The sequence below is a fragment of the Stegodyphus dumicola genome, chromosome 12 (genome assembly GCF_044657685.1).
Source record: "Stegodyphus dumicola isolate Sdum_Otavi_A_Nest chromosome 12, ASM4465768v1".
Taxonomy (NCBI): domain Eukaryota; kingdom Metazoa; phylum Arthropoda; class Arachnida; order Araneae; family Eresidae; genus Stegodyphus; species Stegodyphus dumicola.
In genome coordinates, this window is record NC_140779.1 from 96,385,444 (window position 1) to 96,409,743 (window position 24,300).

A 24,300-nucleotide genomic window follows, 5' to 3' on the forward strand; every position below is an offset into this window, starting at 1 on the left:
ATATACAAAGGAAAAAATTTAAGAGCATTGCATATGACTTGAAATTGTAGCATGGAGCAATGAAAATAGTAACAATCTGTCTCCTAACACATCAGATAAGTTCAGAAAAAAAAGAATACAAAAAAATTAAGGCTTATGAATTTAGCATGGAATGCAATCTTTCCTGACTTGTAACCACATACCATAAAGTGTTTTCATGCTGATGTAATAATGTTTTTAACCTATGTTTAGGGATTTAAGTAACATTACCAGTAATGTGGTCATCAGGGCATTCGTATTTCTAGAAGGAGAATGTCTCTGTGCAACTGCTTTTCCAAAGTAGTGCTATAAATTCTCTATCGGGTTAAGATCAGAAGATTTTGCTGGCCATGGTACTTGCTCAACGTTTTCATTTTCAAGGAATTTATCAATAATATTTGCTTGATTGGAGGAGCATTATCATCCATAAATAGAAAGCCATATCCGGTATTCCCCTCTGAGAAGTCTTACATAAGGCTCTAGGCCCTCATCTTGATACCTCTGACCAGCCATAGTTCAGATGCTGAAAACAAATAGAGACATCCATCCATTGATCATTATATCTAACCATACCATGCCACCTATATTACTTAAACTATCATATTCTGTAATATTAGACGCATTCCTGATTCCATCTAGATTAGGTTTCCTCTAGATTCTATGTGATTCCCTCACAATTAGATTTAGATTTTAAACTGAACCTCATCTCATCAGTAAAGAGAACATTGCATCATTTGTGTTCTCTCCTTGAAATATTCATATATCTCACTGCTTCCATGATTGTCTGCCCTCTTTCTAAGTGGCTGATTATTCACCATTTCAGAGATTCTCCTAATTCATGCTTCAGAGAGGGGGGAAAAAGTCTTAACACACTAAAAGAAAATGCTTTATTGCAGAAATTAATTCAGATATTCACTTGACAGTGATTCAGAAATTCACTGTCAATGACGTACTGCCTTGATTTGCTTATCAGAAACCATTTGATCACTTTTGATTGGATAATGCTAATTAGACTTGTCTTTCATACATTCTGTGTAAAAATGGATTACGTCAATTGGGTAGTTCATGAAATATCATTATCTTTGAATATGTAAAGATAAATCTGGTTATGTATACACATACACACACATATATATATATTTCCTAAACAATATTGATTAATTGATTATATTATCTCCTAAGTTTAATTAAAGTAGAAATATTTTAAAAGAGTGAAGTATCAAACAAAATATAACATACTAGTAAGTTATATTTTGAATAAAAATATAACATACTAGTAAAACTTTCAAAATATAACATACTAGTAAGTTATATTTTGAAAGATGTTTTGAAGTAACTTGAAAGTAAAATGTTAAATCATCATGAAGAACAAAATTTCAATTGTAAAAGGAAAAATTAGATTAAATGCATGTAATTATTGTCATTGATCGGAAATCAGTTGACTTTTCAAGGGGAACAAACCAACTCCCGTTCAATGAACAATAATTAAAAAGTAAATACGTAAATACGAAGGTGTTTCGTCTTTACTTGAGTAATAAGGTCAAGCCAAACCGGCAATTCTAGTCAGGCAAAATATTTCCGCGAATAGAAGGGATTATGAACCAATGCTGATACTCAAAGAACTTATTCCTATGAAGCATTTTAGCCAATTCAATTTTGAGTAAAAAGCAATTTTTGTAGGGAATTCTGAAAAAACTCGAGTAACCGTCCCTCGACACTCCCGTGTTTATGCATTTGAGTTCTATATTATTTGTAAAAATTAAACATTGGAAATTGTCATTATGAAATAGAATTCAAAGTATAAAGTTGAAATAAACATAGAAGATTACAAAATAAGATAATTAATGCAAACTTTGTAAAAACAAATCAAAAATAATATAAAAATAAAAAATATAATAAGAACAGTGAATGTACATGAAGATATAAAGGCCAGAAAAAGTATTAAGTAACTTACATTCTTTCTAGTGGGGAGTCAGCAAAGTGTTCTCTTCACGTCTGACTCAGAAGTGTAGGGTGTCCGAAAAATTCTTAGCGGCAGCAGGGGCTTTGAATAATATCAGTCGGTAAGACTTGGGTGAAGTAATTTATGGTAGTGGGTGGGACTCGGAATTCTTGAGCAATGTATTATGTAGAGTTCTTATTTGAGTGAAACTGTCTGTTAGGATTCTTTTGAAAATACTAGTGAATGGCGATTAATTAATTTCTGGCTAATTGTCGTGTCGAAATGATTAAGAATTTAAGAAAGGAAAAAAGGAATTTTCATTGTCTGAGAGCTATTAGACAGACTAAAGATTATGAAATAGGCCCATTTTTTTAGTAACAGCATAAGTCTGAAGACAATTAGCTTTTTACAATATATACAACTTAGTAATTACACTATATACAAATCCTTCAACTGATAGTCATCCAACTTATACCGCCTTCTCAGGTTTAGGAACAAATTATCATATCCCTATCAGTTAAATGATTTAGAGTGAGTATTTAACGCCTGCACTTTTAAGGCAATGGTTAATAAATTGAATAAGTATTAGATTATTTTTGAGAATTTTAATAAGGAGCAAAATTTCACATTGTAAATCTATTGCATCTGTGCAGATAATTTTAATTTGTTGTATTTGATTTATTATTGTATTGTTAATTAATTTTTTGGATATGTTGGAATTCCAATTTATTAATTTGTTAGTATTGAAATTGAAGTTTCTTGTTTTGTCAAAAAGTATAGGAATATTATAAGAAAAATTGTATGCCTTCTAGAAACTATTAAGGGAAAGAAAAATGAAATTTTTTATACTGAATTTTTCATATGGATGTCAGTCTAGATGCCAAAATACAGAAATCCCAAGAATATTAATTTTTATATTTTTAGTTTATTTCCCACAAATGGAGAAGTTTTACTGAAGTATCAGTGGCTCTTTCTGGCAGTTTCATATGAACTTATTAATAATTTTGGAACAATGAATCAAATTGTGAAAGCTGTAAACTTGCATGATACATTTTCTTTCAAGTTAAAATGTGTGTCAGTACTTTCATTTGCTCCATTATTGCTCTTATTTAATATTCGAGCAGTTTACATGTATTTTTTAAAGTTAACCATAAAATAAGAGTTTACAGCCTTAAGTAGAGGGATAGAAACCAGCATTAAAAGTTGATTGAAAATTTTGTAATGTAATAAGAATCTTGTTAATAAAATAACAGAATTTTCTTATTTGGAGAAATGTCTCCAACAAAATAAATATTCCATCTACCAATAATGATTCAAATCAAAGGGTAATTTTTTTAAAGAATTTTCTTATGCATAGTAATAAATTCATATATTGTTATTTCATAGTCCTCTATCATTATTTGCATTTCTTAAATTCGAATCTTGGTTATCCCTGAAAATTCAAATCTTTCTAATTCCAAATATGTTGATTTTTCAACTTCTGTTTCATATAAAGTATGCTTTAAAATTCATAACATAGCAGACCCAAAATTGTATATTTGTGATTGTCAGTCTGTGTTAAAGATAACAGGTTGTATCTCTGCAAGCTTAAATATTGTTCTAAAATGTTTTCTTTTGAAAACCATACAAATTGAATGTAAAAAGGCATCTATATTACTCTTCTAAATGAGAGGAGGTATATTACTCCTCTCATTTTAAATTTATGAAATCTTGTGTTATTTTATTTGTTATAAAAATTATCCCATTGAAAAATATAGTTTATATTTTGTTTATTAATATTTTAATCATATAAACCTTTTTATATCTTTCTAAATTGTGCCTCTTATTATAAAATGCCTTCTTTCTTATGTAATATTAAATAATTAATATTTCATTAGAATTTTGATTTTTTTGTGCCTGTCATGAACTAATATTGTTGATCTTAGGCATAGAGAAAATTGTAGTGTTTGGTGGTTGTACAGCTAACCAGATTTGTACAGAAAGTTGTTATCTTTTAAACACTCACACTTGGAGTTGGATACAAGTGAGTATTACAGTTTAAATTGTTATGAAATATAAAAATAGAAATGAATATTTTGTATTACAACTGTTTATTTTTTAACATACCTTAACTGTTCACTTTTACTTTGAATGAAAGTATTTTTATTCTTAGTAAGCCAAACATCATTCCCCTTTGATATGCAGAATGAATAGAACCATGTCACTCACATCAAGTAATCTAATCAGTCATCTGAGCTGATATGTTTTTATTATATATTATTTATTTAATCCTCCTAATAAAAGCAATTGCAGAGGTCATATAAGACAGTATTTTATAAAATGTTATTTGTTATTTTTATATTGAGAATTTATTCCAATCTTTTTTTTTTTTTTATTAAGAAGGTTCTTTGTAAATATTTAAAATTATAACAGTTGAAGAAAAATGAGTATATTGAGTAAGTTTTAAGTTTAACCCATTTATATTGAGAATTTATTCAAATCTTTTTTTATTAAGAAGGTTCTTGATAAATATTTAAAATTTTAATAGTTGAAGAAAAATGAGGACATTGAGTAAGTTTTAAGTTTAACCTATTTATGTCTATATATTTAAAAAATTATTTTCTCAGTTATATACATAGTTTCCCATCAATGCACTGTGATCCATTAAGTGTTAGATTTCAGTTGAAAAAAGTGCTTTATCACAGCCTTCAGACCATTCCTGAATGTTTCAAATCATAGTTACTGTAAAAAGAATCACACAAACTCTGTTTTAATTTTTGAAGTGAAAAGTCACTTGGAACAAAGTCTGGTGAATTCAATAGATGGGGGAGAAGCTGGGAAGATCTGAGAAAATTCTCATGCAAAAGCAACACTTTTCTGCCGAGAGTACTATAATGTTTTTATTTTCATGGTTTATCAGAGTTAAGATGGTAGATTAATATAATAAGTACTTGTTATCACCTTTCATGTGGTATAAATTATAATCATAATATATAATCAATATATAGTGGTCCATCTTCATCCCAAAAATTATGACTAAAATTTTCTCACCAAGTTACTAGGTGCTTAAATAGTGGGGTCAAGAAGATACATGTTTCCACACCTTATTTCATTTCTGATTCATGTCAGTAAAGTCATGTTTTGTCTCCTGTTTCTGGCTATAAATATTATCTTTATCAATATTTTTTGTGGAGAGTAGTTTTTTAGAACATTCAACCTGATTTTTCATCATTTTTTGTATTAAACTTCCAAGTATTCATCTAATACAGACTTTCAGCATCCCTAGCTTTTCATGCAGAATTTTTTCCAGCTGAATCTAACTGATGCCCATTTTTGCAGAAAAATCTGAAGGACTATCATTTTTCTGTTTTCCATCTTACTTTCCTTGATGCTAGCACACATGTTTTCAGTGGTCTTTTTTTTTATCTACATTGTGATTTAATTTGGGATTATTTTTGAGAGATGCTCTTCCCTGTCTAAATATGGCAGTCTACCATTTGACAATAAAGTCCGAAATCTGGATGTCTAAAATCCAGAGCAGCAGCCAAAAATTAAATAATAAAAATTCCCCTTGGCCTTTACAAAAATCTAGGAATAGAAAATGTAATACTCTACAAAAGGAAGCAGCTGTGCCATAAATGTGATTTTTTCCAGACTAATTAAGATTCCTGTATGTCATTTCTGAACACCTGCTGACTAGGGAGCCACACTTTAGCCAATAATAATGCATTAATTGACACAATACTGATGTTGGCCAGGACCAGTCTTTTGACTGTTGAGTGGTTGTGGGGAATATAGAGCCAGCGCTACACATTTTGCTGCCCAGTAAAATCTTGTGCGTCTTAAATTATACTTAGCACGTCTCTAAATTCTAAAAATTTTACCTTCCATGATTTTTGCTCTTGGTGTTCCTTTAAGTTCTAAAGTTTTGGCTGCCTCTGAATTCTGCCAATAGATGCAGCTGCTCTGGTACTTCTTACCACCATATTGGGGCATTGGGGGTATTCTTCTTTCTGACCTAACGAAAAAGGCCCCAATGTTGGCATGTCAGGCTATCTAGAAAATTTAGTGGTTAGTGACTCTGACTGCCATACTGATAGGCCCAAGTTCGAATCCCGGAGAAAGTATGGATGTTTCTAAACATACAGTATCTGTGTAGCAAGGAGGTGCTCACAATACACGGTGATCCAAAAGTTTCCTCAAGTGGTTGGTGGTAGGGTGAGGTGGGAGACCTTCGGACCACCTTCCAGGTTTTCTCCATGCAAACTGCGGCAGAACTGCACAGTTAGTGCAGTGGAACTATATCTGTACAACCTACAGTGAAATTCTGTTGTCCCATCTACTTGTACCTTTTCCTGTGTGCATGTCATCTTGCTAAATTTAAACTGATGATATAAAATTCCCAAAATCTGGATTCACTGAAGTCCTGGTGATTCCAGATCTCAGACTTTAAACTGTAGCAAGGAAAGGTTCTGTATTACTGCAGATTGCAAATATGCATTTATGAATATTTGTCAATGTTATGCTTTCTTTCATCAAGAAATCAACCACTGAAATATATATTTTCAATATTAGTGCACATCAGTGACTAGCAGCATTTAACAACTCTCAAAAATCAAATAATAACACCTACATTTTTGCTTTAATTAATGTACTTAAAAAAAAATACAATCATTTCATCATCTCACAAGCAATTACATCATATTTAGGCTTGTAGTGTATTGAATGCCCCTAATGTATTGTGTTTTTAGCTGATATTTTTTTTTTTTAACTTGAAGAATTTAAGTATTTAATAAAAATTTCATAAATGTTGGCTGTGATGAACTAACACAGCTAACATTTCAGGACATGGAGAAAATGATCGTATAATTTTCATTTTTTTAAAGACTTCTTAAATAACAAAAGCTTTTTAACCCTTACCCTGATTCACCCAAGTTTCCTTGGAATGAGAAAAACCATCACACAGTGATTTACCCGAGTATACTCAATATTCTGAAATGCTTAACATATGATTAGCCCAAGCGCTGGAAGTAAGTACCTCAGGTTTTCACTGCAAAGCATATTTTCCTTTACTCCAGTAAAGCATTTCTTATGAATCAGCACTACAGAAGAAGCAATTACAGGAATTTTTCTACCTCAGGGAGTTCTTTGGAAGAACAAAACTGCCCATCTCTTCAGATGCTTTAGAAGTTATTTGGGGAGGGTTTCCAACTTCACAGAGATGGAGGCATGCAGTGTCAGGCAGAGAAACTAACTATATTTCAAGCAGATGACAAAATTTTTCAGATTAGTTTTACTGTGATTGCTTTGATTGTGAAATTCATTTCATTGAGCTACCATTTAAGGGTTTGAAGGGCTGAAGAAATACCTGTCAGCAGTACAAACAATCCAGTTAAAAAATAATTATGGATATTAAAGAATCGGAGAAGTCCTAAAATAATGAAAATGCTTTAAATTAATCTTTTATTTATTTATTGTTAAAAATAGTTATTCTCTGTTTTTCCAGCTGCATGTTAAAACTTGTGAAACTATAATAGATAAAATACTTTATTATTTTACTATTATATTCAGCACTGTAGCTGTGGGAGGAGAAGAAGAAATAAACAATAGTATGGAAAATTTAATCAATATTGGGAGCCTTTATGCTGAGAATTTATTTTATATACTCTAATAACTGAATAAATATATTTTAACTAATTTTTCACTATTCATTTCTTATTAATATTAATAGTGAAATCTTATTAATATCACAAATATCCTAATTACTTTTTCTTATATTAACTTTTTATTTAATAAAAATGTTATTATATTTAGTTATTTTAAATGTACACATGCAGTTACAGAAAAAATTCTGTGCAAATGTTTGTTTCATGTATACAGTATTATAGTATCTATTGTTTTAGATAAGTTCTCAAGAGCATTCTCCATCTTCAAGGCATTCTCACAGTTCTGTGGTATATGAAAAGAAAACTGTAATTATTACTGGTGGTCTGTCTGCAGATGAAACTATCTTAAATTCTGTACATTCTTTTGATGCTGAAAAGTGTCAGTGGTCTACCTTACAAATTTCGGGGCTGCTTCCAAGGTACAATAAATCCTTAATGGTTTATTCTCATAAGGGTAACTTGTAATTTAATTACATTATATAAAGAATATATTAAATTTTAGAACATGCATTTTGTTAAGAAATCATCAGGATTTATGTATCAAATAATAATATGAATTACTGTAAGTGAGTAAATTCTGCTTAAAAGTTTTAAAATGGTGTTTTTAAATGAATAGAAATTTTTTAGCTGTATGAAAACAAACTGAGTGTTTCACAGAAACAAGGTGGGACACTTAAACTTTATTTCTTATTTATATTCCTGATATACTGATTGCAAAATTTTCGTATTGCACTTGTGTGAAATATCAGTTTGCATGTGACTTTATTGATATTTATTGCCTGATAATTAAGTACACTTAATTATTTCCACTGTAAAAGGATTTGATTGATTTACCATCCAGTTTTAGAGGGTTAAAACTGTGGTATTACTTTTGTATTCTACAATTCCAGCCAACATATTCTGAATTTGATTTCAATATCAAAGATGTTAATTTATTTTCAATAATTGCCACTTGTATATACGAATCATAATAGCATTAGCATAATATATTTCAGATCTAGTTTTGATATCTTGACTAAATGTGCTTGTATCTTTTTAGATGTTTTTAGGGTCCAGCATAATAACTTCTATACGAGTTATCCTAATAAAAGCTTCTTCATTACACATAGAAAAACTGGGTTCTGTATACATAAAGGAAAAAAAATCAGGCTCTGACCCTTAGTTTTTCTCTATAACCAGTAGCTGGCACTTTCTAGAGTTATTTTATCTCATGTGTAAGAGATAATATCATATCGTAGTAGTCTGACAGAATGAATATTGTACTAACTTGAAATCTGTAAAAGCAACGAAAAATATTTAAACAAACCACTTATGGTAGTAGTTAATGAGTTTCCAGAAGTTGATTGCATCAGTCTGGCATCTCCTCCCCCCAAAAAAAATTCTTATAAATATTTTCATAGATTCAGACCATTCACTTTAAACCAGGTAAAATAGCATTCCTTGTAATGAATGATTTTTGCTTGTAATACAGTCTTGTATCTATTTTCACTATATTCTCAAGAGATCCAAATAAAATTTCAGAAATTGACATGCTTCTTACATTGATTTGAACCATTTTACATATTTCAAGCTTCAATCATAAATAGAGAACTTTATAACTGATGTAGGCTTGCCAAAAATTTTCATAAAAACCATTATCATATGCTAACAAAAATGTAAAAAAGTGGTAACCAGTGAAAAAGATTTTATTTCTGAGTTAACTTATATTTTTCCTTTTTTTGTGACTTTAAAAATTCAGTCTCTTAGTTGCATTTCATAATTTAATTGTTATATGCGTCTGCCCTTCAATTTAGATTTTCAGTTTATTTTGCAGTAGTTTTAAATACGAGGGCCATCCAGGAAGTAGATTACGTTTCCGTCTGTGTCCGCTAGGGGCGGGGCTAGCGCGGCCATCTTGGGGTCAGAGCGTTGCGCAGCTCAGTCTGCATCTAGCCGTGCTAGTGAGAGGTTCGTGCTGTGCTCCGTTCAGATACTGTGACGGTTTGAAATGTCTGCGTTAATTGAAAATCCCGCGAGCTGCGAGGTGCGCTCAGTAATAAGGTTTCTGACTGCAAAAAAACTGTAAACCGATAGAAATCTATCGGCAGCTTCGTGAAGTGTATGGGGACAACATTATCACTGAAGGTGGAGTGCGTCAGTGGGTCATAAGATTTCAAAATGGCCGAACCAATGTTCACGACGAAGATCGAAGTGGGAGACCCAGCATAGTGACCGCCGAACTTCTCGAAAAAGTCGATGCTAAAGTCCGTGAAAATCGAAATTTCACAATAACGGAACTTTCTTTGAGTTTTCCACAAATTTCGAGTAGCGAAAAGCTTGGTTACAATTCAAAACAAGCGCAGAGGAATGTTGAGCTCTAAGATCTTGTTGATTCACGACAACGCCCGGCCCCACACGGCAAATGTCACTCGTAAAGTTCTTGAATCTTTTAAGTGGGAGTTGTTTCCTCATCCGCCGTACAGTTCCGACCTGGCACCGAGCGATTTCCACCTATTCCCAGCAATGAAGAAGTGGCTGGCTATGCAGCGTTTTGATGACGACGCACAGCTGCAAGAAGAGGTAACGAAGTGGTTGAAGGCGCAGGCGGCCGAATTTTTCGACGAAGGAATTTCCAAGCTCGTACATCGCTACGATAAATGCCTTAATTTGTATGGTGACTATGTAGAAAAGTAGTATTTGAGTGTGGCTTTCATCTGTATATAATAAAATTTGTTTCCTATACTTTGTTTATTTTTTTATTCCAAAACGTAATCTACTTTCTGGATAGCCCTCGTAGTATCATAAATAAATTTTAACACTAGATGGTCTCTTTAGAACAGCTTTTTGGTAAATCCTCAATTTATCATGATTATTTTCAGATTTTTACTGATATATTTTTATTTGTATTAGCTATGAAAGTTTTTGTGTGCTTTGTCTTAATTGAATATTCAATACATGCTAGTGTTATAAATATTGCTTATTATTACTTTTTCATATTATTTGGTTTGTTCAAATGTATAGGTAATGACAGGACCAAAAATTTCCTCTTTGAGGATATGTAATAGCCATTTTTTTTTTTTTTTTTTTTTAATGTAGCCTTGTTCATACTGCATGTTACAGAGATATTCTGTATGTCATGAGGAATGACCAGAGGCAATAGTAAAGTGTGCAGCATTGATTCATCTTTAGTCAGATGATAGATGTGCTTGACGAACATGCTGCGCATAAATGGCATTCTAACTGTGAAATTCACACTATCATATGCCTTCATGTGTTTATCCACTTGCTTCATGAGTTCAAGTGGAAAGATTTTGTTTGATTAGTTGTGTCTCGCATCATTCAACAGGTTTTTGTAACATTGAAATTACATGTAAAGGGCAATATTTTATGCATTACATTTATGGGGCAGTTTTTTTGAAAAAAAAAAGAGATTTCTCTACCCATGGTGATTATCCTTTATGACTGTTGATCAACTTCTAGCCTTCAGTGATGAAAATTGTTATGAGTGCATGTTATTCACTTAATCAAATGGCATTTGCAGGCAAAACACTAACCAAACATATCTGTCATCTGAGTGGAAGCAAACCAGTGCTACAACCTGTTTCTTCCATAACACCTGTATGGTTAGAGCTACATTTAAAAATGGTTGTCTATTCCATATCTTCATAGCGGAAAATTTTAGCATAAATGTCATTTTTTCATTTGACCAAACCCATATATTTTTTATTTTTTTACTGAGAAAGGAATGTGATTAGAATAATGTTTTAATAATTTTTGCATGGTATTCAAAGTAACAGTATGAATATTCATAAAGAAAATGGTTGATAGATTAGCTAAATCATTTTCTCTAAATTCTAAAATTGAACAGCTAGAACTACACATAAACTACAGATCTACTTTGCATTTATTTATTTATCTGTACATCTTTAAATGGTTTAGTATTTTTAACCATTCAATTTCTTTTGCAAGTATGAATTTATAGTGCTTTTTTGTGCTGCTCTTGTTATAAAAGAATACAATACTTAGCATAAAAATATAAAACAATGTAGAATTAGACAATCATTTATATTTAAATGAGAATTGATTATTGCTTAATTATAGAAAATCATGCATGATAAGTTTTGCAATTAGATCATTAAAAATTATTAATTATCAAAATACAAAGGGTGTTTACCGATTTTTATGACAATTTCGATAAAGAAATTTAAAAAAAAAGGAAAGCAAATGCTTTGGAATAAAAATTTCTAGCAAAGCTTATTTTTTTAAATGAGAAATATCATCTACTTTTAAATTTATTCTTCTTTCAAAATGTCACATGTAAAATATCTGTAGATTGAAGGATATGCTTTTGCGCTTTCTGAAGAGAAATATTCCTATTCCATAATTTAGGACCATTGTAAAATGCATGGTATTAAATCTGTCATTCGTGTCAGTTGTAGTGAGAAAATCTGTCAGTTGTTGTTCTCGTGTCATTGTATGTGGGAAGAAGACTCCAAACAAATGCCTGAAAAGGTGCATACTGTTTCTAATATTTCTAAAGTTAATTTTTTGGTAACGAGAAAAGTCTTTAAATACATCTGCAGCAACATAAAATTAAATAATAAATCAAGGCTTGCAACTTAAAAGTGCTCAAAAACATAATGTGCACCAGCTTTTGCTTAGGCATGTGGCTTAATATAGAACAATTTGGTAGAACCCTGTATGCAGTGGCATAAATAAGGGTATGCAAGGAATGCAGTCGCATAGGGGCCCGAAGGCTTAGGGGGCCCATGAATATCCTGCTGAACTACATTTACATATTTAAACTTAAAACAGTATAAAAATCATGTATTCGAGTAGTTTAGTGTACCAAAAAGATTTCTTAAAAGACAGGGGCAAAAACTTTACCATACATATTTTCAAAAATTGTATGTTCAAATAGTTTTCTTTATGAAATTTAAGATAAATATGTTTTAAATTTAACAAATGTATCATTTACATTATAAAAGTTCTTATTTATGACTTGTATATTATTGCACAAGTCATTTTCGTAAGCTCAGTTGATCACAGAGTGTATATTATTACTATATTAGTGTAATTTATACTATATTTATACTATATACTATATTTATTACTATATTAGTGTAATTTATACTATATTTATTACTATATTAGTGTAATTTATACTATATTTATACTATATAGTATTAATGCTATATTAGTGTAATTTCTTTTTCGCACGTTTAGCTATCATGTTGTCTGTCAGTTCATAACATAACCAGTTATTTACTAGCTTACTAAATTAAGGGAAAAAAAAAACTTGGATTGGCGCAGATTTTATATAGAAACTCGAAATATACTTGCATGTAAAATCTACTGATTTTTTTTAAAAATCTCCGCAAATCTAGACTTTCTTGCCCCCTTTTTTTTAAGCACAGTAAATTTATTGGGGGGTGGCAAGGAAATTTTTTGCACAGGGCCCAAAGAGTTCTAAATACACCACTGTCTGCATGACAGCTATTTAGTAGGAGCTAAATGATTGTGACCTTCGATGAAGAATGACTGCAACAAAAAGAGGTCTATTATTTATAAAAAAAAAAAAAAGAGAGAGAGAGAGAGAGAGAGAAAACAGTATTCAAACTTGGTTCCATCAATGCAAAGAAAGTTTCTATAACGGGCTTATAATTGTTGCAGGATTATCTCACAATGGGAAATTAAAACTAAGAAGAGTAGAAACAAATATTAAATTAAACTTGATGTAGTATAAAAAGAAGGTTTTACATCCGATATTTACAGAAGAAATTCCATTTCTTTATTCTAATGACTTTCAAAAAGTGAAACTCCATTAAGACAAAGCAAAAAAGTCATACTTTGAAAAGTACATCTGCATTCCGTTAGGAAGGGAAGACTGATACAGGTATTGCATACTTCCTAAGAATATCTTTCCAACATATTCCTGGGAAGACTTGATGTTTCACCTGTGGACTATTATGCCTTTGGTCTTTTAAAAAGAGCTCTTTCTAAGTGCAAACCCACCACGTTTGATGGACTCTGGAAAGTAGTGAAAGAAGAATTGAAATCAGAACCTCCCCCCCAAAAAGACCCCTTTTTTCATGGGAATCATAATGCAAACTTATAGTCCAGAATAAAGGCTATTGGTACAAATAGTTAAAAAAGTACTTTTTTACATTTTAAACATTAAAACAGCCCCAAAATCATTCTAAAAATATGTAAATACCCTCTATAGACATTTATGTGTTTTATCTTTCTCTATTCAAAATATCATTGTTATATTTTTGGGACAAAATACATTAAACTCTTAATTACTGTGTGTTGTTCCCTATTTTATTACTTAGAGAAAGGGCCAAGTGACTTTTTGGAAGAGGTACTTGATTTTTGGTAATGTCAATCTTATTGCTAAACCTTGCCTTTTATTCATGGTTAAAAAAGCTTGAGTTCAGGAGTTCAGAAAGATGCAATGCACTGGGTGGTTTTTTTTTTTTTTTTTTTTAATAATCTTTGCCTTAATTAGCATAGGTAACAGAGAATCCAGTTTAAGCTCATATGCATTTAACAGTGTTGCTTTATTTTATTTCTGTCTTTTTTTTCTTATTGTTGTTTCTTACAGAAGTATTTTATTGCAGAGTTCTATTATTGCTCTCTTGCATTATAGTTTGTATGACGGTCACCTGAGTAATAATTTATATGTGTGAATATGACCACATATTATTTATATGTTATATTTATGTACAATTGCAACATTGTTGCTGTAAACTGCATATCATTGTACATACTACACTGTGCATATCTTTACTATGTAAAAATATATTTATTTTGAAATAAAATGATGGTAAATACTGGCAGCTGGTGATGAATTTTGGCATAGATTTTGAATAAAATTTTATCAGTTTTATGAGTGATCAGACTCATATGCCTCTTCTTCAGGAGTGAAAGATTTTTTTTCAGCAATTCTATTTTCTCCTTTCCTGAAGAGGAATTTGTGTCTAATTGTTTTTGAAATCAGGAGTTTTGTGTAAAATCTATGCCAAAATGAGGTTGCTTTATTTTAAACAAAATCGTTATTTTATTTTTCAAGCTAAATATGTATCCTGAATAAGTTATTTGCAATTTTAGTATTTATATTATTAAAAAAATTGGGAATTAATTTATTTTGGTACTATTCCATTTTAAGGGCCATAAAAAATTGCAGCAAAAATGTATGTGCAAAAGCGCCAAATCTACAGCGTGCCAAATCTAGTGTACGTGCTGATTTCAGATTGTGTAAGTTTATATAGTTCTATATTTCTTAAGATGCCACTAAAATACATGTTTAATTTTTAAATCCTTTTTTGATATCCTATGGATTTAACAATTTGGGAATTGCCCATGACAAAAAGTCTGCGATAGAATTTTGGGTAAAGTGCAGAATCACCCACTGCTTGACGCGTTTTTAAGAATTGCACATACTTGGTATCCATGTACACATCGACTTATTTTCACTTAAAAAAAATCCCAGAATTGCACAAAAATGGCACTGCGCACACCCTTGACTTTATCTATGTACCATCAGTTATGTTTAGCAATTTTTATATACTAAATTATAATAATGATCTGAATAGTTATTTACTCTTATGCTTCCAGCCTTTTATATATGAATTATAATAATAAAAAAGTATTATATGAAATTAACCTTTCATCTAAATTAAAACATCAATCTTAGATAGTTATTTACTATTATACTTCTTTTCTTGTGTTAGGGTTGCCACAATTATTTTTGGCAGCACTGGCATCCACAATAATTTGATGATTTTTTACGGCCCTCAAAACCGAATAGCACCTTTATTTTTTATTGTATAAAAAGTCTGAATATGCAATGCAACTCTTTTTTTCAGGTATTCTCATACTTCATATCTGTGGAAAAATTATATTATATTGGTGGGAGGAGTAACATCTTTGAATGGATTTACACTTGGTATTGGAATTATAAATTTAATAACCTTAAAGGCCATTGAAATTTCATCTCCAGTAAGATATATTTTTACTTCTAATTACTAACAGTTATTATGAAAGTTATCTGTTTAATTATTTAAGCATCATCATAACACAGACCTTTTTTAAAACTAACTTATACCTCCTATATACAATTAATACAGTCTGTTGATTTAGTAACATTAGAATATAAGAGAGATTTTTTATTTTTTATAATTTTTACCTGTTATGCTGTCAGCTTCAATGCTGTTAAATTCCTGAATGCTTTACAGAAAATTATTTCCCAGGTAATTTAAATTTCTGTTTGCTGTAGAAATTCAATTTCATCAATGCTTAAAATCATAGAGCTGCTAACCGGGAAGAGTTAAATCTTTTAATTTAATACCCATCACTATTAATAGACACATTCAACGTAAAAGGAGAAATGATTTTTGAAAAACTGGCAATATTTTGTAATTGAATTAGTGTTTCTGGAAATAAACAAACAAAAACACTTTTAAGAAAACATTTTTAATCTATCCAACTGTACAAAAATAAAAATTTTGTTATCATGAAACTGTGAATTGATCAATTTCATTAACTGAAGATAATAAACAAATAGAAGATGCCAAAATTGAATTAAATTATGTATGCTACTTTGCATAGTAATCAAGTATGCTGGTTGCGATTCTCTCTAAAATTCATAGCATCTTATAGCTTGTTTGTTTAAAAAAACATTAAATTTGAAAGTACTGATGAAAATTTCTATCTTTGACATTACTATAATGTATTAAAAAGTAAATACAGAATAAAATAAAAGGAAAATTGTAGTGTTATCCAATCACTATTTTTGTAGTAATTTTTTTCTCAATCATTAATGAAAATGATTTTCCCAATCTTTAATGAAATCTCCCCATCAAAATGGCAAACGTATAGCATATGAAATTTTATATTAAAAATTTATTAAAGTAAATGTGTTGTTTATCCTTAAGATTCTATTGATATGTACATTAAATAGTTACCCTCTTCTATCCAAATAATAATAATAAAGGAACTCCAAAATATGAAACATATCCCTGGGAAAAGAGAGAATATAATTTTATTTATATAACAATAAAATGTTTTAAAAAATTAAGATTTAAAATTAAATGTAAAAAAGCATATACAAAAACTTATAAAATGGCAAAAAAATAGCTTAACAAGAAATAATTCGAAATCTTCAATCAAATCTTAAATTCTGATGATAATTCACTAAATTGGAAATTAAAAGATAAGAAAAGTGAAGTTAATAAAATGCAAAGAAAGCAATTAAGAAAAGTAAATAAATAATAATACTAAATAGAAAATTCATCGAGAAGAATTTATTTGTAATAATATAATTAAGCAAATTAACTAAAATGAAGCGTCTTGCTTGGAAATAGGCTCTTCCCAAACTCAGGTCATTTGAAATTTCATTTTAATAGTTGATTTTCTTTATTTTGTTATTAAAAATTTCAAGCTATGTGGTAAATTCTCCTCTCTGATTAAAATGCTTTGTATTTATTGTAATGATGTGTAATAAAGGGGGGGAAATGTAGAAAATTGTCTAAGTAATACTTTTTTAAACATTCTTGTTAAAAAGGACAAAGAGTTTGTTTTATAATGCATGAAACTTTCAAAATTTTATAAGTGATGTATTTTTTAGATGTTAAAATAACACGAATTTGCAGTATTTTTTAGATGTTAAAATATTAATAACACGAATTTGCAGTAGTTGAAGGAAAACAAGTGATTTTTAAAATATTTCTGAAAACAGGTAAATTAACTTACAGATTCAGAATAAACTTAATTTAAAAATATTATTTCACTCTATCTAATGGAGCAAATCACAAAATTCTGCAATTATTGTTTTGTTTGTAAAGTAAAGCTATGTGTAAAAAATCTATGAAATACGGAAAAAATCATTTCACTCCTTCATTATCCAGACAACATGTGCCACATTTTATAGCCCTTAATGTTTATCTGTGCTATTCAAAACATGCACATACACACACACACACACACACACACACTGAAACCTACATGCAAACAGTGGTGAGTTATACAGCTCACATAGGTCATTTCTAATTTTGTCAGGAATTTTTTAAGCTACTTGTTTGTTTATTCTAACAAAAACATATCTTGCATCTCGTAATTATACTTACATTAATCTCTCTTTTTTGGGAGGAAGTTGGGTCTCTGCTTTTATCAAAGTCCAATCAAATGTCTTGTAAGTGACCTAAAATTTAAATGAGCACTGAAAATACCATCTATTGTTAATACATTTATTCTTGGATATCAAACTGTTAACATTAAGACAATGGGATAAAGTTTTGTTGTTTAGTTTTGCATTCATATTTAGTTTTCTTTAAATGGAAGACATTTAAGAGAATTTAATCATATGTAAAAATCTTTTTTAAAAATCATCGCTTAACCTTAGAACTTCCTAAGAAATCAACTGACATGAAAGGAGAAAATAATTTGTGTTATCTTCTGGCATAAACTGTGCCACATAATTAAATTTACTTATTATTTTATGCAATTGCTTTGACATTTTGTGATTTTTTAAAATGTTTTTAAATTTAAAGATTTCTTTATTTAAAAAGATTTTGCTTCATGCAAAATCATTTGTATTTCTTTTTGTAACATATTTAATTAGAATTTGATATTTTGTTTTCATAAGGTGAAATTTCCATAGCTCACCACTGTGTGCAAATAAAAATAAATATACATTGATATTTATATAAATTACAACAATATGTAATTAAATCAAATTTTTATATAACAGCATTATGATAATATCTCTTTTTATGGATTTATGCCTCACAACTGGTTGAATGGTTAAAATTGTTGAATGCTGGTAGTTCATCTTAAATTCAAACCTAGGTGAATGGGCTGGCTGTATGGCTGGTTTTCTGCATGTATAACATGAATATGAGGCAATTTCCTATACAAAGTCCTGCATAAATATCTCCCTTTCTGTAGGCAGATAGCCCTCATGTACTTTGCCATATTCAAATCACCTGAACTAACCTATCATCAACATGTTTCAAAAACTTTTATATTTTTGTTCATATTTTAAATAATAATGGTATAAAATATGTCATACTGAAAAGTGTTAAGCAGTTTCAAGTAGTTAAATATGTTTATTAAGTATAATATTACTGCTAGTTTTTTAAAATATATTATCTGTATTTTCATCAGCAGGTTTGAAATTTGTTTTTAGAAAACTCATTATTTAATATTTAGAAAAAAGTTATTTAAAGTAAACTTAATAAATTAAAAGTAACTTTTGGAGTTGACTATATATGGCTGTGTAATAATCAAGCTGAACCTTGAAGGTAACTAACTAAAAGCTTCAATTTCATTTCTGATGTGAACTGAATTTATACTTTGTTTCCTTTAGTAAGTTCAATAGAATTTTTTTCTTCCAGATTCAGGATCCAGAATATCCGATTCTACTTTGTAATCACTGCAGCTATGTATACGAAGATCACATTTTTGTTATAGGAGGAGGAGGAAATTGTTTCTCATTTGGTACACATATTAATAGAAAAATTGTTCTTATTGATATTAAACATGAGTTGAGTAATTTTTAATATGTTATTGTGTAGACATTTTATTTCAAAGACACATTTGTATGAAAGGAGAATGATACACATGAAATTACGTTTTTAGTTAGTTGTAAAAACTTATTGATTAGAAGATATAGTAATCCAGGATTTTATTGATTTTATTGATTTTCACTGAAAACATATCAAACATTTCCCTATTTATCACATAGCTTTTTCATTTAGCTTAAAAAGATACATTATTTAGTGCTATTACACATATATATAACTGTAAGTAATCAAAATTTAAAAGAAATTGAGAAAAATTTTCAGCTGTACTCATTAAGGAACTGACACAAAAGGCTGCAAAACTCAATGCATACTATGAAAGAGAAAATAATGTTAATGCAAATATGTGCAGATTACTTTTGCTTTCGTTTGATAGAAGTAATCTGTTTACAATTTGTTATTGCTTATATTCTTACTGAAGACAATTATACTATTAACCCTTTGTGGCTCAGTGTTCCACTACATGGAACACCCAAATTGAATCGCTTCTGAAACCTTTAAATTCAACCGTAAATAGATAAAAATGCCTTTGTAATATACTTTGAACTTTTCTTTTTAAACAGTAGATAACAGCATATCACAAGGAGACACAGAATTTTCATTTATTATTTGTTTTTAAAATCCACTTTTTTCAAGTAATTTTCTCTATTTTTTTGATGATATAAAAAATTTTATTTTGAAAAAAAATTAGGCATAATTTTGCTGGCTGTACTCCAAATTATTTGTTCTATATATATATATATATTTTTTTTTAATCTTTCATACAAAAACCATACGCAGAATCATTTAATAAAACCGGGTGTTGCATTAGCGGGAACACTGTGTCTCATGCTGTTACGAATCAGAACATCTGTACTTAGAAGAGAACATCCGTTGTTTATGTTTTCTGTTTCCATTGTTTGGGGGGGGATGAATTCAAACAAAGCAGTATTGAGGGGCAAGGTGTGTTTTCTGTTATGAAAGCCCCAATATTGGCATCTCGAATTTTTTGGGAGTAGTTTTTAGGCAGAAATTTTATTAGTAGCTTGACTCATCTTTACTTAGACCTGCGCGAATTTTTTGCTGTCGCTTTTTAGTTTCATTCCCGTTTATTTTCAATAATTGTGTAGATACTTTTCGTGTATGTATATATTATAAGCTTATTTTTCTTTATTATTAATATTAATCGTAGTTGGTTTGTGCTTCCATTAAAAAGGTGTGACTTGCTTTGAACAATTTAACGAAGCTAAGAAATAGGAAAATTTGTAAATATTTTTGTATATAGGATTTGTGTATATAGATATTTATCTCATTTATCCGTATATATTCAAGAATATTGTGTATATCAAGGAAACCATGTGTACAGCCATAATACAGAGTTTTTTCATTTTTATACAAACGCTTCTACTCATTTTCGTGCTTCACTGCAATGCTCGCTTAGTCGCACTTTTAAAAGCTCTGGCGGCGCAGTGTTCCACCTCATGGAACACCCACAGAATTAAAACGGTAAGTGCCATTTTTACAAAATTTTACCTGTATACTCCTTTAGGACTAAATAGACTGCATACAACGTTTTTTTGTTGAAATTCCAACGTTAACATATAGTGCGCCGCAAAGGGTTACACAAAATTGTGGTAGCTGGTGATTGTTAGTTTATAAAGTTACTTTAAATGATTTATTTTTATACTATCTATATACTTTTTTAATGTCAAAAAGATAAATAATAAAAAATAAAAACTTAATATAATTTACTATATGGGAAAAGTATCTTTTTCTACAAATTTAAGGGAGAATTGTTTGTTTAGTATGCATGAAGGAGTAATTGTAGGTGAGCAAAGCTGTATTTATATCAAAAGTGATTCGGTAGGCAATAACTGATAGAATTTTTTTAAAAATAAGTTCACAAAAGAAGGCAAGAGAAGTGAAAACTCTGATAAGTTGTCTACAATAATTACTATAGAATGCATAGTAAAAATGAAAACTGCTATAAATCTGTCATTCCTATACCATAGGAATGACAGATCTATAGCATTTATTCCTATTTATACCATAGGAATGACAGATTTATATTCATAGCTATAATGGGAAAGCTGGTACTTGCGGAAAATCCTGTCTACCTCAAGACACAGCGCCAAACCAAAAAAAAAAAAAAAATTTACTAAATAACAAGAAAAAACGTTCTATTCTTATTTTTCTTCCAAATTTATTTATATTTAATTTTTCATTAAAAATTTCCAGTATTTTTTATGAAGGAGATATATTCTAAAAGCAATTATTTTCACTAGGTTTTAATTTTCGCGAGAAAATATAAGACTCGCGAAATACTTTTTTTCGCTATTCAACAGCATGCTCTTCTGTAGTAGGCAGGTCCCAAATTTTAATCTTTTTTTTTTTTTTTTTTTTTTTTTGAAAAGGAGTGATAGACAGAAAAAAGGAGTCTTTACTCAAGAATAATAACTAACACGTGTAATCAAGGTTACACCAAACGCAGCATGTTTGGATAAGAGTCTTCCATTTTTGGCAACAAATCACGTAGCTTGGTGTCTTTTCTTTAATAGGCAAAAATATTCGAGGGGGTTTTCCTTAAGTATCAAAAAGCTATATTAAGAAAGTAAAATGAATAAATACACTTTTTCAAAAGCTAACTAAATAGTTCGCAAATCGAATCTGATATAATAATACCTCTTTTTTACCAAGCCATTTATAAGATTATTTATTCAGTTACATTTACTGAAATTTTCTTCCAAGAAAAAAGAAGAAAATTTGCAAGTACGGTGAACACTTTCTAGGATGGTTCTATGTGATTTCGATCTTTTGTGGAGGTGGTCATCTTAGAGAAGATGACTATCATTGTAAAATAATTATCAAATTGCATAATGGATTTACCATATTCAAGGTTTATCTAAAGTACATTATCATTTTTTAAAGGACATATAGCGTGAGAAAGAGTTTACTTTTCTAATGAACTAACCACTTTTATGATAATGAAGATATTGTAATGATTTTGCACATTGTTGATTGACAGTTTTGTTCATAATGTAAAGGGATTTATCTTAAATTGAAAATAATACTAAGGCTGTTCACACATCTTTTAGATGATTTTCCCCCTCAGGGAGCTCACTTTTGTGAGTACGGGTGTGGCAATCCCGAGGTACCCTAGCCCTTCAGGGGATCATCTTCTTGATGAGACGGGTGTCACGATCCTGGAGCCCCAGTGATCTATCCTCTTTTCCGTCTCATCTCCTCTTGGCTGATACTTTTCCCCTTTCCTTCTCCCTCGTGGTTTCTCTCTACAGAGTCTGGGGCTCGTCACAAGAGACTGGAGCAGTCCTTGCATCTAGTTTTCGAGTGGCGAGAAAACTGCCCACATGTTTGCCGTGCGTGGAGACCCGTGTCGCTGGAAAGGAGGGTCCTGGTAGTTGAGGGGCGAGGTACTGTCCCCAACACACTACTTTGGCCTCTGCTTCAGCTAAACGGGAGGCACCTTAATCGTCCTCACGGGTGTCAATCGGCTGGTCACTAGTCCTTGTGTCAGTGGCTTGGGGTCAAGCTCTCGGGAGTACCTGCTTTCGGGAAAGCCGACTGTGGGGCTTCAGTTTGCGTATAGGTCCGGCTAGCCCTAACACAGGAATCTGTGTTCCCTTGTTAGGCTCCGTGGTGGGTGGGGCCGTCGGACCCGAATCTTTTCTTTCCTCATGATGGCTAACCCTCAAATTTTTCTAATTAAGGATTTTGAAGTCACTCAACCGAATTCTGAAAAGTCTACTGCTAAACCAGTCACTCAACCTAGTCCTGAACAGTCTACTTCAAAAAAATTACGGACAGATGCAAATGCAAATAATTCTAATAGTAGTCCCCGTTTCCTAGTTATCTCTAGTCCTTCTACCGAGCTGCAGAAGATGTCTCCTTTCATAATAAATAAATATATTCATTCTTGTATTGGTGAGCCGAGAAATAAAAAGCGTCTCCGCTCCGGAGACTTGCTTATTGATACAAACTCAGCCACCCAGTCTGCTTCTTTACTTCAAATAACTAAACTTGGGCAAGCGAATGAACAGCACATAAGACACTGAATTATTGTCGTGGCGTAATATCGGAATTCGACCTTCTGTATGTTTCTGAAGAAGAAGAGATCGCTTCCGAGCTATCCGACCAAAATGTCTGCGGTGCTAGGCGGATCAAGATGCGTAAGGAAGGTAAGTTGATCGATACGAAACACGTGATCCTTACCTTCAACACGCCTGATCTGCCTAAGAATATTAAGACCGAATATTTAAATTGTCCTGTAAGACCTTATATTCCCAACCCTATGCGATGCTTCCAATGCCAGCGTTTCGGCCATTCTAAGACGTCTTGTCGTGGCAGCCTCACATGCGCCCGATGCTCACAGATTGGCCACGATTCTGAAAATTGTACCGCTGCGCCTCTTTGTATAAATTCCAAGGGTAAGCACCCAGCATTTTCACGCCTCTGCCCAAAATGGAAATTGGAAAAAGAAGTGCAGACTGCAAAGGTTACGAGGAACATCTCATATGCCGAAGCCAGAAGATTAGTCCAAAGCACACAGCTACAACCAAATACATCTTACGCCAATGCTCTTAAAAGATCTCGCACAGTTGCCACCCAAACATCAGTTAGTATGCAGACTCCACCAAACAAAACTCAACAGACTACAAACAACAAGAAGAAAGAAAACCCAACCCATACAGTACAAAATAAAGAAATAGTAATTCAAAGCAAACCCAGAACTACCACACAAAAAGAAACAAATAAAAATAGAAGTTCCAGCAATAGCTCTCTTGATGGAATGGTTTCTGAATCTGCGGATTCAGACGGTATGGAAGTAGGAGAGGGTCTGGAAGTTCCCAAACATCTACTCCCACGAAAAACCAAACAAGAGCACAGAAAGAACAAAAACCATTCATAATGGCCACCCTCGTATCATGTAACTGTCGCGGTTTCCACCGAAATCTGCTCGACATCAAAGCTATAATCAATGTTCATCAACCTGTATGCTTCGCAATACAAGAAACAAATCTAAAACCGGAACAACAAGCAAAACTTGGGAGGTTTTCTTTCGTCAGGAAGGATAACCTTGCAGGTGAGCGTGCCAGTGGAGGTACAGGTCACCTCACCTCACTGGACTACCCAT

The 24,300-nt window shown here is 31.1% G+C and overlaps 1 protein-coding gene across 1 annotated transcript in view; it reads left to right on the forward strand.

Annotated features, from left to right (window-relative positions):
- LOC118193829 (tRNA wybutosine-synthesizing protein 4-like) overlaps positions 1–19,155 on the forward strand; it is a 73,670-nt gene extending 54,515 nt beyond the window's left edge. Inside the window, exons 14-17 of the mRNA XM_035364976.2 lie at positions 3,886–3,983; positions 7,843–8,024; positions 15,456–15,588; positions 18,984–19,155. Of these exons, the coding sequence (XP_035220867.2) occupies positions 3,886–3,983; positions 7,843–8,024; positions 15,456–15,588; positions 18,984–19,148 (578 nt within the window). The 3' untranslated portion in view covers positions 19,149–19,155. The remainder of the gene's footprint in view (positions 1–3,885; positions 3,984–7,842; positions 8,025–15,455; positions 15,589–18,983) is intronic.
- Positions 19,156–24,300: the final 5,145 nt, after the last annotated feature.